A 19,062-nucleotide genomic window follows, 5' to 3' on the forward strand; every position below is an offset into this window, starting at 1 on the left:
TATCTACCGATTTCCGTTCTAATCGGATGATTCCTTCGTACCGCGTCGCGTTTCTCGTCCTTTTATGTACTTACCTACCTCTCATTTTATCCAGCTCTTAAGGATATTAGTAAACAGCTGTGCAGACAATCGATCCGAGTCTGCAGATAAACGTTTCCCTCTAAATCTGTGGAGCCTAGTGGCGTAATTTGTCTCGGGCGCCAAATATCGCCGAGACTGCGTGGGTTCTGGCCGCGGCTCCACCGCAGCTCCCAGGCACGGACGAGGTGAACTTCCCAACATTACACGACGCGCCACTCTGCCACTGTGGCGACACCAACACACACTTTCAGACGCCGCCGTTCTGTTTCATTACATTTCCCACGAATGTTTTACACAAGCTGTGGAATTACAACAAACGAATTTGAGTACAAATAAATGTGAAAACAGCGCACGATGGTTTACTTTTAAATTTGGTTTGGAACGCGTATACCATTTAATGGCACGACCAAGAGACGAAATAATTCCGGAGGCATTTCTCAACCAAAAGAGTTTCCACAGAGAAATAAGTAGGCGATGTTTGCTGTTTGACACGTTATTCATTAAGGTATTTATTTCCGTGAAATGGTTTCCTCTGTGCTGAGATGCTGATGAACGTGAGACTAGACAGTTTCAATGCCGGTCACGAGAGAAGTTTCATCATCGTCATTCGCATCCCATATAGACGATGGGAGCAGACGTACAGTTCCTGTTACCCACGCCACGCGCCAATATCCTTGATTAAATTCCGAACGTATTCCCTGCGTCTTGCAGCAAGAGCGCCTAAGAAACTACTAAAGCTGGTCTGCCCATCGGATAGCAACGCAGGGTCAGCAATTTTCTTGCCTCTTTCCTAGAAGCGTAGGCTGCATGATGTACCAAATTCAATTCCCCATTCCTCCCTTTCTATTTCCATCCATTAGAAATACTAACACATTTGAGCATTACACAAAGTACCACTTTGCAATTACATCGAAGTTGTTTTAATGGTAATACATCGTAGACGCCTTATTAACACTTAATTCCTAGCTTACTTGCTGCCGATGATCGGCTTAACGGTGTAACGACGTATAACTAAATACCTGTGCACATTCATCTATATTTATATGTAGATACAACAGCGTGGCGCGCAGCAGACTAGTTCTAGTCATTTTCCTTTCTGTATCAATGGCGAACAGAGCGAGGGGAAAACGACTGTCTATATTCCTCAGTTGTTGTTGTTATTGTTGTTGTTGTTGTCGTCTTCAGTCCTGAGACTGGTTTGATGCAGCTCTCAATGCTACTCTATCCTGCGCTAGCCGCTTTATCTCCCAGTACCTACTGCAACCTACATCCTTCTGAATCTGCTTAGTGTATTCGTCTCTTGGTCTCCCTCTACGACTTTTACCCTCCACGCTGCCCTCTAATACTAAATTGGTGATCCCTCCATGTCTCAGAATATGTCCTACCAACCGATCCCTTCTTCTGGTCAAGTTGTGCCACGAGCTCCTCTTCTCCCCAATTCTATTCAATACTTCCTCATTAGTTATGTGATCTACCCATTTAATGTTCAGCATTCTTCTGTAGCACCACATTTCAAAAGCTTTTATCCTCTTTTTGTCTAAACTATTTATCGTCCACGTTTCACTACCATACAAGGCTACACTCCATACAAATACTTTCAGAAACGACTTCCTGACACACAGATCTATACTCGATTTTAACAAATTTCTCTTCTTAAGAAACGCTTTCCTTACCATTGCCAGTCTACATTTTATATCCTCTCTACTTCGACCACCATTCGTTATTTTGCTCCCCAAATAGCAAAACTCATTTACTACTTTAAGTGTCTCATTTCCTAATCTAATTCCCTCAGTATCTCCCGATTTAATTCGACTACATTCCATTATCCTCGTTTTGCATTTGTTGATGTTCATCTTATACCCTCCTTTCAAGACACTGACCATTCCATTCAACTGCTCTTCTAAGTCCTTTGTTGTCTCTGACAGAATTACGATGTCATCGGCGAACCTCAACATCTTAATTTCTTCTCCATGAATTTTAATACCTACTCCGAATTTTTCTTTTGTTTCCTTCACTGCTTGCTCCATATACAGATTGAATAACATCGGGGAGGGGCTACAACCCTGTCTCACTCCCTTCCCAACCAATGCTTCCCTTTCACGTCCCTCGACTCTTACAACAGCCATCTGGTTTCTGTACAAATTGTAAATAGCCTTTCGATCTCTGTACTTTTACCCCTGCCACCTTCATAATTTGAAAGAGGGTATTCCAGTCAACATTGTCAAAAGCTTTCTGTAAGTCTACAAATGCTAGAAACGTAGGTTTGCCCTTCCTTAATCTAGCTTCTAAGATAAGTCGTAGGGACTGTATTGCCTCACGTGTTCCAACATTTCTACGGAAGCCAAACTGATCTTCCCCGAGGTCGGCTTCTACTAGTTTTTCCATTCGTCTGTAAAGAATTCGTGTTAGTATTTTGCAGCTGTGACTTATTAAACTGATAGTTCGGTAATTTTCACATCTGTCAACACCTGCTTTCTTTGGGATTGGAATTATTATAATCGTTTTGAAGTCTGAGGGTATTTCGCCTGTCTCATACATCTTCCTCACCAGATGGTATAGTTTTGTCAGGACTGGCTCTTCCAAGGCCGTCAGTAGTTCCAATGGAATGTTGTCTACTCCGGGGGCCTTGTTTCGACTCAGGTCTCTCAGTGCTCTGTCAAACTCTTGACGCAGTATCGTATCTCCCATTTCATCTTCATCTACATCCTCTTCCATTTCCATAATATTGTCCCCAAATACATTGCCCTTGTATAGACCCTCTATATACGCCTTTCACCTTTCTGCTTTCCCTTCTTTGCTTAGAACTGGGTTTCCATCTGAGCTCTGGATGTTCATGCAAGTGGTTCTCTTTTCTCCAAGGGTCTCTTTAATTTTCCTGTGGGCAGTATCTATCTTACCCCTAGTGAGATAAGCCTCTACATCCTTACATTTGTCCTCTAGCCATCCCTGCTTAGCCATTTTGCACTTCCTGTCGATCTCATTTTTGAGACGTCTGTATTCCTTTTTGCCTACTTCATTTACTGCATTTATATATTTTCTCCTTTCATCAATTAAATTCAATATTTCTTCTGTTACCCAAGGATTTCTACTAGGCTTCATCTTTTTACCTCCTTGATCCTCTGCTGCCTTCACTACTTCATCCCTCAAAGCTACCCATTCTTCTTCTACTGTATTTCTTTCCTCCATTCCTGTCAATTTTCCCCTTATGCTCTCCCTGAAACACTGTACAACCTCTAGTTCTTTTAGTTTATCCAGGTCCCATCTCCTTAAATTCCCACCTTTTTGTAGTTTCTTTAGTTTTAATCTACAGGTCATAACCAATATATTGTGGTCAGAGTCCACATCTGCCCCTGGAAATGTCTTACAATTTAAAACCTGGTTCCTAAATCACTGTCTTACCATTATATAATCTACCTGACACCTTTTAGTATCTCCAGGATTCTTTCCATGTATACAACCTTCTTTCATGTTTCTTAAACCAACTGTTAGCTATGATTAAGTTGTGCTCCGTGCAAAATTCTACCAGGCGGCTTCCTCTTCCATTTCTTTGCCACAGTCCATATTCACCTACTACGTTTCCTTCTGTCTCTTTTCCTACTACCGAATTCCAATCACCCATGACTATTAAATTTTCGTCACCCTTAACTATCTGAATAATTTCTTTTATTTGATCATACATTTCTTCAATTTCTTCGTAATCTGCAGAGCTAGTTGGCATATAAACTTGTACTACTGTAGTAGGTGTGGGCTTCGTTTCTATCTTGGCCACAATAATGCGTTCACTATGCTGTTTGTAGTAGCTTACCCGCATTCCTATTTTCCTATTCATTATTAAACCTACTCCTGCATTTCCCCTATCTGATTTTGTGTTTATAACCCTGTAGTCACCTGACCAGAAGTCTTGTTCCTCCTGCCACCGAACTTCACTAATTACCACTATATCTAACTTTAACCTATCCATTTCCCTTTTTAAATATTCTAACCTACCTGCCAGATTAAGGGATCTGACATTCCAGGCTCCGATCCGTAGAACGCCAGTTTTCTTTCTCCTGATAACGACATCCTCTTGAGTAGTCCCCGCCCGGAGATCCGAATTGGGGAATATTTTACCCAAGCGGAGGCCATCATCATTTAACCATACAGTGAAGCTGCATGCCCTCGGGAAAAGTTACGGCCGTAGTTTCCCCTTGCTTTCAGCCGTTCGCAGTACCAGCACAGCTAGGCCGTTTTGGTTATTGTTACAAGACCCAATCAGTCAATCATCCAGACTGTTGCCCCTGCAACTACTGAAAATGCTGCTGCCCCTCTTCAGGAACCACATGTTTGTCTGGCCTCTCAACAGATACCCCTTCGTTGTGGTTGCACCTACGGTATGGCTATCTGTATCGCTGAGGCACGCAAGCCTCCCCACCAACGGCAAGGTCCATGGTTCATGGGGGGAGGGGCAAAAGGATATACAGATGAACACCCAAGAAATTTGCTCAGGTTGTCAACTAATCATGAAAATATTCAGCCTATTAAAAATAAAGCTTACAGGCATGAAGTTGATTACAGCCCTTGAAGAGCATAATGCTATGTACACGGAAGAGCCAAAGAAACTGGTACACCTGCCGAATATCTTGTAGGGCCCTCGCGAGCACGCAGAAGTGTCACAACACGACGTGTCATGGACTCGACTAAGTTTGAATTACGCTGGATGAAATCGACACCATGAATCCTGCAGGGCTGTCCATAAATCCGTAGAAGGCGGTGGAGATCTCTTTTAAATAGCACTTTGCAAGGCATTTCAGAAATGCTCAATTTTCATTTCTGGGGAGTCTGGTGGCCAGCGGAAATGCTTAAACTCAGACAAGTGTTCCTGCAGCCACTAGCTACGTGTGTGGTGTCGCATTGTCATTCTGAAATTGTCCAATTCCGTCGGAATGCACAATGGACATGACATGCCGGGTCTATGGATTCATGAGGTTGTCTCCACACCCGTACATGTCCCATCGCTGGTGCACCGACTATAAATCACTTTCAGACTCACTCAAATCTTCATAACCTGCCACTGTAGCAGCAGTAACCGATTTAACAACTGCGCCGGACACTAGGCTTGTAAAGGCGTTGCCGACCGCAGCGCCGTGTCCTTCCTGCATACGTATCAGTTTCTGCTGTCGGCATTGCGCACGGTTTTACTGTAGAGCTACCTTGTACGGTAGGTAGGATGTAGTGTATTTGTATCAGGAGAGGCACGCGTTTTAACGTTGGAGAAGATAGATTAACATTCTGAATTGCAGGTCACTGAACTAACAAAGCTGGACATCCGTAAGAAAATGACCATTCGTGCATGTACTGCTCTCCTAGTGATAATGTGAGTATTTTCTTTAGTCAAGCGACCTCCCATTAGGAATGTGAACTTCATTTTCTTTTATAAATTAACTAAACTCCAGGACACCGTCTCAGGCCCCAAAACTAACATTACAATACGTGGCCACGTGAATATAAACATAAATGTTGAGAATGGATTTAGAATAACATCCGAACATCTTTAACCATTTCGGCACGGCACAAGTGGCACACACTGTTAGAAGTTTGACATCAGTGTCATGTACATACGTATATAGAGAAGGGAAAAGTGTTTTATACTAAGAAGAGATCTTTATCTCCCAGGTAGTCATTCCTCCAATAAACAGTAACAGAAACGAAACAGCAGAAATCGCCCGGAGTGTCTTTCATAAACAAAAGCTATCACCGTTGATGAAATGGGTTATAACGATTCTCATTTACGGCGGTGAGGCATGGCCTTTTAAGGCAAAAACCACCCGATAACTCTGTGTTGCTCCATGAGTTAGAAATATAGACATGTTTGTAATTAGAAGTGATAAAGAAACTGAAAAGGAAGCACACCTAAAGGAAAGAAGTAATTGTGACCACGTTGAAAACGAAATGGTGATACACGTGATGTGTATCTTTAGCCACGTGGATAGATAAAAAATTTCTTTGCCGCATTCCAGCAGATGAGAAAAGCCCGAGGTAGTGGACGACCTAGTGGGGTAGGAGAGCGTCGTTGGAAAGGTAGAGGGACAGCGTAGATGGGTAACGCTGCAGACGACATTGCATTGAAAACTCTTGACGACTCCTTTATTTAACAGTGAGAGGCAAATAGCTGATAATCATCGTAATGGTAAAGACGAAAATTACAAAGAAAACGACGAAACATATGTTGACAATGATATTTATTGAATATAAAACTTTCAATTGTTGTAATGAATGTCAACAGACAACAACAACAACAACAACAACAACAAAAACAAAAACAACAAAAACAACAAAAACAACAACTACTACTACTACTACTACTACTACTACTACTACTCTTTATTCGCACGAAGTAATGGCCGCTATCGACAGGGGATAGCAAGCTGATCCGTATTTCTAGATTTCCGGAAAGCTTTCGACACCGTTCCTCACAAGCGACTTCTAATCAAGCTGCGGAGCTATGGGGTATCGTCTCAGTTGTGCGACTGGATTCATGATTTCCTGTCAGGAAGATCGCAGTTCGTAGTAATAGACGGCAAATCATCGAGTAAAACTGAAGTGATATCAGGTGTTCCCCAGGGAAGCGCCCTGGTACCTCTACTGTTCCTGATCTATATAAATGACCTCGGTGACAATCTGAGCAGTTCTCTTTGACTGTTCGCAGATGATGCTGTAATTTACCGTCTAGTAAGGTCATCCGAAGACCAGTATCAGCTGCAAAGCGATTTAGAAAAGATTGCTGTATGGTGTGTCAGGTGGCAGTTGACGCTAAATAACGAAAAGTGTGAGATGATCCACATGAGTTCCAAAAGAAATCCGTTGGAATTCGATTACTCGATAAATAGTACAATTCTCAGGGCTCTCAATTCAACTAAGTACCTGGGTGTTAAAATTACGAACAACTTCAGTTGGAAGGACCACATAGATAATATTGTCGGGAAGGCGAGCCAAAGGCTGCGTTTCATTGGTAGGACACTTAGAAGATGCAAGTCCACTAAAGAGACAGCTTACACTACACTCGTTCGTCCTCTGTTAGAATATTGCTGCGCGGTGTGGGATCCTTACCAGGTGGGATTGACGGAGGACATCGAAAGGGTGCAAAAAAGGGCAGCTCGTTTTGTATTATCACGTTATAGGGGAAGAGAGTGTGGCAAATATGATACACGAGTTGGGATGGAAGTCATTACAGCATAGACGTTTTTCGTCGCGGCGAGACCTTTTTACGAAATTTCAGTCGCCAACTTTCTCTTCCGAATGCGAAAATATTTTGTTGAGCCCAACCTACATAGGTAGGAATGATCATCAAAATAAAATAAGAGAAATCAGAGCTCGAACAGAAAGGTTTAGGTGTTCGTTTTTCCCGCTCGCTGTTCGGGAGTGGAATAGTAGAGAGATAGTATGATTGTGGTTCGATGAACCCTCTGCCAAGCACTTAAATGTGAATTGCAGAGTAGTCATGTAGATGTAGATGTAGATGATGTTAGATGATGAACTGTGCCAAGTGTGCCCGGTAAGCAAAGTAACCTCCAGCGAGCACGGCAGCCTTCATTAATTTGTCGCACTAACTTAGTTCTCGGATGAAGGCTGAATGGCTTTCCTGTATGGACAAACACAGCTTCTCACCGTTCCAGTCTAGCGTAAGCTGCATGTTCAGGTATTGCAGATGGAGACGAAACCTTCTGCACGGCTCTGTTAGCCGTTTAATGGTACCACCTTGAGTAGCTAACCTGTCTGTGAAGCCGCCAGGCATGTAATTTGCGGGCTGGTTTTGGAGGTCAGATTACGAAGAGGTATGAGAACGACTTTTTTTTAAACACGAACTGCAGCACTGTCTGCCGCCGACTGCTGCAACGTGCCAGTAACTTACTGCAGAGGTTCTGTGAGGCGTGCGGGCACAACAGCGCTTGCAAGGAGTTAATTTTAAGTATTTGTGCCACAGTATTAGCAATTTCAAATACAGAAGCCTCAGTGACAAAACTAAGTGACTGGGGATTGATCATGTTAGGCCGCACTTGCTGGGGGAAATGAATTCCACTCTTTTGTAACCGAATTAACCGTAGTAAGTCCACAAATTGACTTATCTAATTAGCAGTATTAATCGCTCAGGCTGATGATGACGGTTCAGAAGTCGAAACGCGTGGTGGATGCCCACGTCAGACCAAGTGCTCACTTTGTTGTGGAAGGTTGGGAGCAGCAGCAGCAGCTGCTGCCGTCTGTTCCAGAAGCACCGCGACTTTCGCGACCGACGGAGGTGGTGCAGTGGTAAGGGTCCTTCACACCCAGTCTGTCCAAATGCTTTTGAGTGTTATAAAGACTGGAGAAACATTAACATGGTAGTTTTAATGCTGCGGGTGTTCTACACGTTTTCCCCCCTCGCCACTTGAGTACAAAACCGCACTGAACGTTTATACAACCATCTGAAACTGCCAGAAAAATCATTTTGGGATGATTCAATTGAATCAACGGTGGGTTCTTAATGATAGTGTAAATTAACTTTGCCATGTTTGACACATTTTATTATAGTTACTGGACTACCAAGGTTTCCGGTTATAAGCCTATTGTCAAGTACATTACTGGTCGAATGTTCAGGTGCTACTGTCGCAAGCATCTACGGAAAGATTTAGGAAGACAGTGAAATTACCCCTAGGCGCTAAACGCTTGGACATCCACGACTCGTGTGATTCGGAGGTTTGTCTGCTCTGTAAAGTAGGATAGATGGTGACTTGTGGCATCTCTACCAAAGCAGTACAATGCTGGAACAGACACAGGTGTTCCGGAGGACACCGTTTATCATACATTGTTGAACACTGAACTCCACTGCAGAACACCTCTACTTGTTCACATATTGACCCAATTACAACTGCAGTGGGCACGGGACCATTGGGATTCGACCGTCTATCAACGGAAACGTTCGGCTCTTCGGCTGAATGGCGTTTTTGCTATACTAGGTCGACGGTACTCTCCACAAACGCAGTCATCGAGATGAACGGCGGCTCGAAACTTGCACCGCGCCACGGACGCAGTCTGGTGGGAGCTGTATTATGCTGTGGGAGACATTCTCCGTACTTCCACGGGACCTGTTGCAGTAATCGAAGACACGTTGGCAGCTGCGAACCACCTGCATCCCTTCATGCTTGATGTCTACCCCGACGTTGATGTCTTTCAGGAGTATTATTGCCCGAGTCTCTGAGGCAGAACCATGCTGTAGTGGATATGAGCAGCACTATAGTGAAATCACGTTGACGTTCGGCGACAAAATTCGCCTAACGTAAATGCTACGAAACCCATCTGGGTCGATATCTGGAGTCATCACCTCGTACACAAATCAGCGGCCCGTTATTTACGCCGACTGTACAACCTGTGCGAAGACAGGTCACATACCTCCACAAACCTTTTAACAAATTGTCGGATGCCTGGTAAGCAGAATCAGTGACGTATTTCTGCTATTAAGCAGGGGGTCATAATGTTGGTTAGGCATAGGATACATAATTAAGTTTGCACTAACCCCGAGAGCGGCAGTTCTACTCGGAGTTGTCTGGTTCTTTCAAATACACGGCGACTGTCTGTCGTTTGAGAGCAACTAGCAGTTTTAATTAAGGTAGATACAGCTACCATATCCGCTATTTTGATCTAATTCTCTTTAGGTTGGCACTACGGCTTCTGGATGCTCACCAGGAGCTAGATGGCAACGTTGAGTTCCCCTGTGGTAGGTTGACGGGTTCTCATAATCAGTCCGCTCTGCAACCATAGAAGAGAAGCGTACCGCTATCAGTTTTGTGGTCTGAACGGGTACCAGGAACGGCAGTTCAAAGAAGAATTTCAGTACAATACGGAAGCAATGTTTTTTTCAGAGAGAAGTATTTGCCAGAGGACTGAACAGTTTCAAAGCGGTCCAACTAGCGTCAAGGATGAGGAAAGAGCGAGGCGCCCAGCTACAACCACAAATGATGCCAATACTGAGCGAGGTCATTCCTTGGATTGTGAGTACCAGACGATGTGGCGAACCATAGGCGGATTAGTGAAGGTTCTGCAAACAAAATAATGCCTAACCGACTCAACTTTCACGAAGTCTGCGAGATGCGTTCCGAAACAAAACTAGATCGTCACGCTAACGAAGATGAAATGTTTCTGCAACGAATGATCACTGGAGATTAAACATGGAATCGTTACTTCGTGCCACAGAGTAAACGCCAAAGCATGTAATGGAAGCACTCTTATCTCCCGTCAAAAAGAAATTCAAGAGTCAATGTTCAGCAGAAACGTGATTCTCACAGTTTTTCGGACTCAAGGGCAGTTTTAGAACATTACCACGAAAAGGGGTCAACACTAAATAGAGACGGTTCAGTGATACGCTGTTAAGTAAGCTGAAACGTGCAATTCGATGTAAACTCAGAGGTCGATTGCCGGAAGGCAATATTTTGTTGCAATACAATGCTCGTCCACATACCGTCGTACACAGCGTTCGAACTCTTCAGACACCGCGTTTCGATGTGTTTGAGCGCACTACATACAAACCCCAATCCCGTCCTGTAAATTACCGCCTGTTTCATCCTAATTTGCTTTAGAACGTCGTCGACCTGAGCTCCCGTCTGCAGGTGAACTTTGGTTTTTGAAATGTTCCTACAATATTCCGTGTGGACTGCCAAATTAATACAGGTAATGAAGTCTACAGGAAACTGTGTACGATTCGCCCTCAAGCCTTTAGCAGACTAGTGTAGTCAGGAGAAAAACTATGCACTGGGAAAAGGCATGTTAAGGAAACACTGCGTCGCACACGCAACAGACACCTGTGTAACTGAGAAACAGAGTTTTGAGGGGAGCTTCCTCTATTATCCAAAGAAGAGTGCCTGGCTGCGCGTCAGGGATGGTGCTGAGAGAATTAAACGCGCCTTGGGTACGCGCGAGTTTTCCGCTGTGCATGCGCCGGGCCTTGACACGGAACTGCCGTAATTACGAGCTCGGCTAGAATACCGCTCGGCCTGCCTGCGGTATTTTCCCGGAGTCAACAACACGCCCGCCGTGGCAGCGGCACCACGGCTTTCATTCCAGCAAACAGTGCCGCCCCCCCCCCCCCCCTACCTCCGCTGAATTAGGAGAAAAATATCCAAGCAACAGTTAATACGTCACACGATAAACAAATTATTTTCATATGACAGTAAGCGCCCTTGACATCAAACGAGCTGACATACCGGTTTCCTATCCTTGCTGGTAGCTTAGCATACCGTTCTTTGGCTAATGGGTGACGCAAATGAGTTAAGACCGTATTCAGTACCCGAGGAAAAGGAATGGAGGAGGGGGGGGGGGGGAGAAGGTCGGGACAAGTAGTACTGGTAGTGTCTCTTGCCGCCGCCGCCGCCGCCGCCGCAGCAGCCGCCGCCGCCCCCGCCGCCCCCGCCGCCCCCGCCCCCACCCCCTTTTCCTCCTCCAGTCGCCAGTGGTAAGCTGCCACAACCATTGTTGACAAGCATCCAGGAGAGCTCCAATTTTGCCTTCGTGGTGTTTTTACGAGGTGGGCATAGGAGAAAGCATTAAACTGGTTGAGTCCTCTAGGAACATACGCAACTGTTGTAGAGCAGGTCCCAGGCCGACCAGCAGTATTCAGACACTTGGGGGCTGGCCTACACTTGCAGTGAATCTGAGTCTGGCATCTGCCTCGCATTCGGTTACTTTTATGTGGTCGTACACTTTCAATCACTTTGTATGAGCCCTCCCTCAAGTATAATGGTAGATAACTCCTGCCCCCTCGCTCTTCTGTTGCCGTGTAATCGAGCAACAATGAGCCGTTACATCTATTTTTCCTAAATATGTAACTTATGTTTATCTTGAGGTCAACTGGCATTTCCCCCACCATACTTGGATCGTCAGCAGCTCTTCCTCCATTTCTCCGCAATTTCCTAGCGTTGCGACCTACCTATATACAACAGTACCATGTGCGAATAACATCATGGAACTTTGCTCGTTATCCAGTAGGTCATTTTCGGGGTTCCCGTAACTCCCACTACCACTGCAAAAATAGTAACTAGGAAACTATTAGAGATACACACTCGTGGTTTTCTGTAAGGCGTTAAGCAGCTACTTGTTATTTCCAAAATGTGTGTGTGTGTGTTTTAGTTAGTTTTGAGGTTTTCGGGCGCTAAAGAGCATGCTCATCAGCACCCAAACGCATAGAAACAGGAACACAAGCGGTGAAGGGACGAAGACGGACAGCGAACAAGGAGAACGGCTAAAAGACACAGACCTGACGCAGTTCCAAATCCTCACACACACACGCACACACACACACACACACACACACACACACACACACACACACACACAAAGGCAAAACAAGAGGAGAAGAAACGCACTAAAAAAGGAAAGGAAACACAAGGAAAAGGGCACAGAATTCGAAGTGAAACAAGTAGGTAATCGTGACTGGCGGACCTCTCACCTAAAACGTGGCTGAGCCAGTCACCTAGCAGCACATTAAAATCCTCTCCCTAAAATCCGAGTCAACAAATTGGACAGGACACAAAACCGTAAGACCTTAACCACAATCGTTGCGTCGTCTTGCAAAATAGAGGGCAAGTCCGGTGCCAAGGAAACCACTGCCCTCTGGTCAGAGAATAAAGGACCGTAAAGTAAAATGTGGCGGACAGTAATCTAGACGTCACAAGCACTGCAGATTGGGGGTCCTCCCGCCGGAGTAAAAAACCATGCATTAAGGGGACTGTGCCCGATGCGGAGGCAAGTGAGGAGAACCTCATCCCGCCTGCATGACTGGTAGGACGTACGCCATGGCCCCGTGGTGGCCTTGACCAAACGCAGCTTGTTTTCACCGACTGCCAGCCACTCCTCTTCCCACTGACGCACAACGCGAAAACGCAGGAGGTAGGTAACAGCATGGAGGGGGACAGCACATTTAACAACTTGAGGGAGGGAACATACATCTTTGGCAGCCACATTCGCCAGTTTGTTTCCCCTAATACCCACGTGCCCCGGCACCCAGCAGAAACAAACCTCCTTCCCCTGCCGTTGCAGGTGGAGTAGGGCATCATGGATGTTCTGGACGACCGTATCCGCTGGGTACAAGTGTTGCATGGTCTGAAGGGCACTCAGGGAGTCAGAACAGATGAGAAACCTAAGACTGGGAACACATCTCATCTGCTCCAATGCCCGCAAGATCGCAAACAATTCGGCATCAAAGATAGTAAACGCCGCAGGAAGCCGTAACTTGACGACTCGATCAGGGAAAACAACAGCACAACCAACAGAGTCCCCCTCTTTAGAGCCATCCGTAAATATTTGTATATGGTCGGGATTCTGGTTTAAAATATCGTAAAATAAGGAGGTAAGAACAAACGCAGGAGTGCACCAGCAATACAGCAAGCAGAGTAACTCTGCTCAGGGAGCAGTTCCTCGTAAGTCACACATTCCTGCAGTCACTGGTGAGCTGCGCGTTGGTTCGTGTGGAGACCGACGCCACTGGTCAGTGGATGACTTGAAGCGAGTGATTTGGATTGACTAATGATGGAGGGCTTTGGATTTGGTATGTGCCTTCAGAACATTACTTGCCATCAAGCGTAGTACCAACAGGATGATTGAAATAATTGTGGAGGCGTTTCCCCGTCATTGCGCTTAAGAAAACTCTAAATACAGAATGATATGAACACTTTCTACAGCATTGTTTAGTCTTTTACAGTAGAGGAACAGTTCGGAGATGATGACTGACTGTCTGAAGATGAGAGAGCAACTTATCGAAAGTCCATGTGTGAGGCAATAGTTTGTGGGCAATAAGACTCCTGAAATGGATTGGCCTCCCAGGAGACGCGATCCGAACCACACTGAACGCCTGTGCTCCCATCACAGTTAAAGCCGTCATAAAGGCGAGGGGTGGAAATTCCCCGTATTAACGTCCAGTGGTACATGTCCGGATATTTTTGGACAGACCGTGTATATATTTCCAAAGTTCGGTGAGGAACTTCCATATTTTCGATAGTTCCTGTACTTAAAGACATTGCTTGATTATCGCAGATATATGACAAAGTTAATTTTCCTCGCGTACTTACTTGAATCGGTACGGACCCATCTGGACGAAAGTGGGTTTCGTGTCACGGTTGGTGATCTCGCCAGGGTTGGTCCAGTTCCAGAAGTAGAAGTCCAGCTTCATGGGGACGGGCGTGTCCCGCCACAGTTTGAAGCTCGCCGACGTCGGGGATATGCTCAGCTCCTGCAACAGCGAGAAGGCACAGAACATGTAGAGAGCTCCAGTGTCGGCACGCCTATGAGAACAAAAGTTGGTTCCGGCATATTCACTATGTGAGCACGTGTGTCCAGCCACCCCGTGCACTTGGCTCAGACACCAGTCACGTAAATAACGGGATGTAGAACCTACGTCTGCTAACATTACATTGCTCGAACTGCCGGGAGAGCACAAAGGCAATATAGGTGTTTAAAGCCTCTTCAACGTAGCACAAGATGTTTGAGAATCGGTGGAGCAGAAAACTGGCCCCATTTCCACTTCCATGATGTAAGAGGGACTATGTGTAACCAAACAAGTCTTCAGGGACATTACTGTTACCATCAACGATTACTGGTACACCACGGTTGATGGAAACATAGTCCCGTCCACTGACCTGGAGGCTGAGTGAAAAGTCGTGTGGAAACAAATCAGTACACATCACCCTTCTCGTAAAATCGAACTCAAACATCGTCGCAAAACGAACTGAAGAGCCTACAGACGTTGAACCTTCGGTCTGTTGATAACTGCTAGCGGCAGTTGCACTGAACACGTGCAGAATTGTTTGTCGAGTTTGAGTTAACTTTGAGAAATTTGTTTGAACCGTTATCACACAAATACCATGCAGAAGTAGGGCCGTACATAATAATAAACCCCGTGGAGGCCCGGGAAAAGACTAGGCCTCCGGTATGTTCTGCCAGCCGTAAAAGGCGACGAAAAGAACAATCCACTAATAGGGATCACCCCCGTTTTAGGTTGATTAGTTGGTTCAGGACAGAACTAATGAAGCCTCGGACAAGCGCTGTCATGGTCGATAACGACGCTTGAACCTTATGCCCGTCCACAATGGAAAGGATACTGCTAGCCACACGAAAAATGATTTAAATCCAAATAGAGTTGTTTTGCAGGACATGCTTCCTGGAACCACGCTAGAAGGAATACAAAGACAGAGGACGAGATGGTCAGATGAATTTAAGCGACACCTCATGTTCTGTTATTACCAAGCAACAAACTTAGAAACCAACACAACTGGATACAGATCACAAGTAAACATCATTTATTACCAGATACCCAGAATTAAAATTTTTCACACAACAACGACTAGCTGATCAGAACCGTGTAATATTCAAAAACAACAGGATACCCCAGTCAGAACTAGAAAACATAAAACAAGTACAACAAATAGTGGAACAAAATAATGTGCAATCAGAAGAAGAAGATACAGTAATGGACTCAAACATCCTAGAGCAAACAATATGCGTCAATTAAACAATCAGAGGAAAACGAGATCTCAAGACAGCCACCAGAACAAGCACAAATAGAACACGAAGTGACACACATGTTAGATATAGAAGAAAAATTTCAGCTTGCTAATATAGAATACAAAGACACAAATACAGACATTAGACCAGTCTTGCATAGACCACTAAATAACCCACAAGTCGAAACAATAACAACAACTATCAACACAACCATACACAACAAAATAAATGAAAATACAACTATGGAAGAGTAACAACTACTGGTTTATACACGAGCACTCACTATACTAAATATATACACTAGGCACAGATCAGAACAAACCAAGACACAGAAGAAACCCACAAATCCAGCATGGCAACACAGGCTACAGATCAGAAGAGAAAAACTGAGAAAAGACATTGGGCAGCTAACACAGTTTATAAGGAATGAAATATGAAACAAAAAACGAAGAAGGTTAGGTAAAATCTCACAAAAAGAAACGATAGAGCAAGTAGATGAAAAGAAGCAGAAATTACAAGCATTGGCCAAACGACTTAAAAGACGCAAGAAAAGTGAAAATAGAAGGAAACAAAACCAAAAATTCAACAGAAACCAGAAGGAGTTTTACCAGGCAGTAGGTAACACACATTAAAATAGACAATCCACCAAACATAACAGACATGGTACACTTCTGGAGCAACATATGGTCGAACCTGGTACAACATAACAGACATGCACGGTGGATACAAGCAGAAACAGACACACACAACATCATACCACAAATGCCTGAAGCGATAATTTTGCAACATGAAGTCACCGGAGCAATTAATTCTACACACAATTGGAAAGCCCCTGGAAAAGATAAAATAGCAAATTTCTGGCTAAAGAAGTTCACCTCAACACATTCACATCTAACTAAATTGTTTGTTACATTGTAGACCCACACACAGTCCCTTATACAAAAGAAATAACTTATCTGAAACCTAAAGATCAAGCAGACAAAGCAAACCCAGCAAAACATCGCCCCATAACATGCCTACCAACAATATACAAAATATTAACTTCAGTCATTACACAGAAATTAATGACACATACAACACAGAACAAAATTATAAATGAAGAACAAAAAGGCTGCTGCAAAGGAGCAAGAGGATGTAAAGAGCAACTGATAATATACATATCAAGCTAAAACCAAACAAAGGTCGCTACACTACGCATACATTGATTACAAAAAAAACAACTTTTGATAATGTACCCCACTCATGGTTCCTACAGATATTGGAAATATGCAAAGTAGATCCTAAATTGACACAGTTCCTTAACATAGTAATGAAAAATCGGAAAACCACACTTAATATCCAAACACTTTCAAATAATATCACATCACAGCCAATACAGTTAAGCATGGAATATACCAAGGAGACTCAATTCCTTTCTGGTTCTGCCTTGCTCTGAACCCACTATCCAACATGCTAAATAATACAAATTATGGATACAATATTACTGGAACATACCCACGCAAAATCACACATTTGCTCTACATGGACGATCTAAAGCTACTGGCAGCAACAAATCAACAACTCAACCAATTACTAAATATGGCTTTTGGAACAGACAAATGTAAGAAAAATAGCATAGTCAGGGGAAAACACTAAACAAGAAGATTACATATTGGATAACCACTGCGACTGCATAGAAGCGATGGAAAAAACAGATGCCTATAAATATCTAGGATACAAACAAAAAGTAGGAATAGATAATACAAATATTAAAGAAGAACTAAAAGAAAAATATAGACAAAGACAAACAAAAATACTGAAAACAGAACTGACAGCAACAAAAAAGGCAAAAGCTACAAATACTTACTCTGTACCAATATTGACCTATTCATTTGGAGTAGTAAAATGGAGTAACACAACTAGAAGCACGCAGTACACTTACACGATCACAATGTCACAAATAGAGAATACATCACATAGATTCAGCAACAGAAAGATTCGCATTAAGCAGAAGGGAAGGAGAAAGGGGAATCATCGACATAAAAAACCTACTTTATGGACAGGTAGACAATTTAAGAAAATTCTTTATAGAACGAGCAGAAAGTAGCAAAATACAGAAAGCAATCACTCATATAAATACATCGACTACACCACTGCAATTTCATAACAACTTCTACAATGCTTTAGATCACATAACATTAACAGATACAAAGAAAGTAAATTGGAAAAAGAAAACACTACATGGCAAGCACCCGTATCATCTAACACAGCCACACATCGATCAAGACGCATCCAACACATGGGTAAGGAAAGGCAATATATACAGTGAGACAGTAGGATTCATGATTGCAATACAGGATCAAACAATAAACACCAGATATTACAGCAAGCATTTTATTAAAGATCCCAATACCACAACAGATAAATGCAGACTTTGCAAACAACAAATAGAAACAGTAGATCACATCACAAGCAGATGTACAATACTAGCAAATACACCAGAAGACATGACAATGTAGCAAAAATAATACACCAACAACTTGCCACACAACATAAACTAATAAAACAACATGTTCCCACATACAAGTATGCACCACAAAATGTACTGGAGAATGATGAGTACAAATTATACTGTAACAGAACCATTATAACCGATGAAACAACACATAACAAACCTGATATCATACTCACCAATAAAAAGAAGAAATTAACACAACTAATCGAAATACCCATACCCAATACAACAAATATACAAAAGAAAACAGGAGAAAAAAATTGAAAAAATACATCCAACTGGCTGATGAAGTCAAGGACATGTGGCATCAGGATAAACTTGACATTATACCAATTATACTATCAACTACAGGAGTCATACCACACAATATCCACCAGCACATCAACGCAATACAGCTACAAGTCACGCTTGATGAAGGTCCACGTCACTTTCTACTTTTGACCAGACATAACGTCTGAGATAAGAAAGAAATAATAATAACTACGCTAGTTATCCAAACGGGAGAAGGTAACCTAAAATTTAACGCAGAATCGTTACCCCTTGTTTCATACTGCTCTTCACACAGTTGAGTGGTGAGGGCTAGGCTGAAACGAAGACTGAAGAATCAGAGATACGGCCGAGACCGGGTCCGCGACTTCTCGTTTTCCAGACACGCGCATTTCGGCTGGACTACCAAGGCCGGCAACTAAGTAGGTGGTTCATCTACAGGTAGGCTTTGATGAGTGACTTTACGAGTAGCGAAATATGTGACATAACTGTATTTTCCGATAGCAGGTCAAGTTCTTGCATCGCCAAGGAACCGTAAACATTATTACGGTAGCTGACAAATTTGAGCTTGATACCCTAACCGCAATACGTATGCTTTTCGATTACGAAAGCATAAACAGTGCGCAACTTTCGTAAGTTGATTAAGGATACATTCCAGATATTTGCCCTGTCTAACACTGTAGGCATTTTTCCCATTTGGATTTCACATTTTCTCGCTA

General features: G+C 43.5%; 1 protein-coding gene across 4 annotated transcripts in view; it reads right to left on the minus strand.

The window, feature by feature from the left end:
* Positions 1-19,062, minus strand: part of LOC126277924 (protein croquemort-like) — a 705,530-nt gene that overhangs the window by 105,196 nt on the left and 581,272 nt on the right. For all 4 annotated transcript variants that reach the window (XM_049977497.1, XM_049977498.1, XM_049977499.1 and 1 more), the window contains exon 3: positions 14,151-14,311. In XM_049977497.1, the coding sequence (XP_049833454.1) occupies positions 14,151-14,311 (161 nt within the window). The remainder of the gene's footprint in view (positions 1-14,150; positions 14,312-19,062) is intronic.

Source organism: Schistocerca gregaria, chromosome 6 (assembly GCF_023897955.1).
Source record: "Schistocerca gregaria isolate iqSchGreg1 chromosome 6, iqSchGreg1.2, whole genome shotgun sequence".
Classification (NCBI taxonomy): domain Eukaryota; kingdom Metazoa; phylum Arthropoda; class Insecta; order Orthoptera; family Acrididae; genus Schistocerca; species Schistocerca gregaria.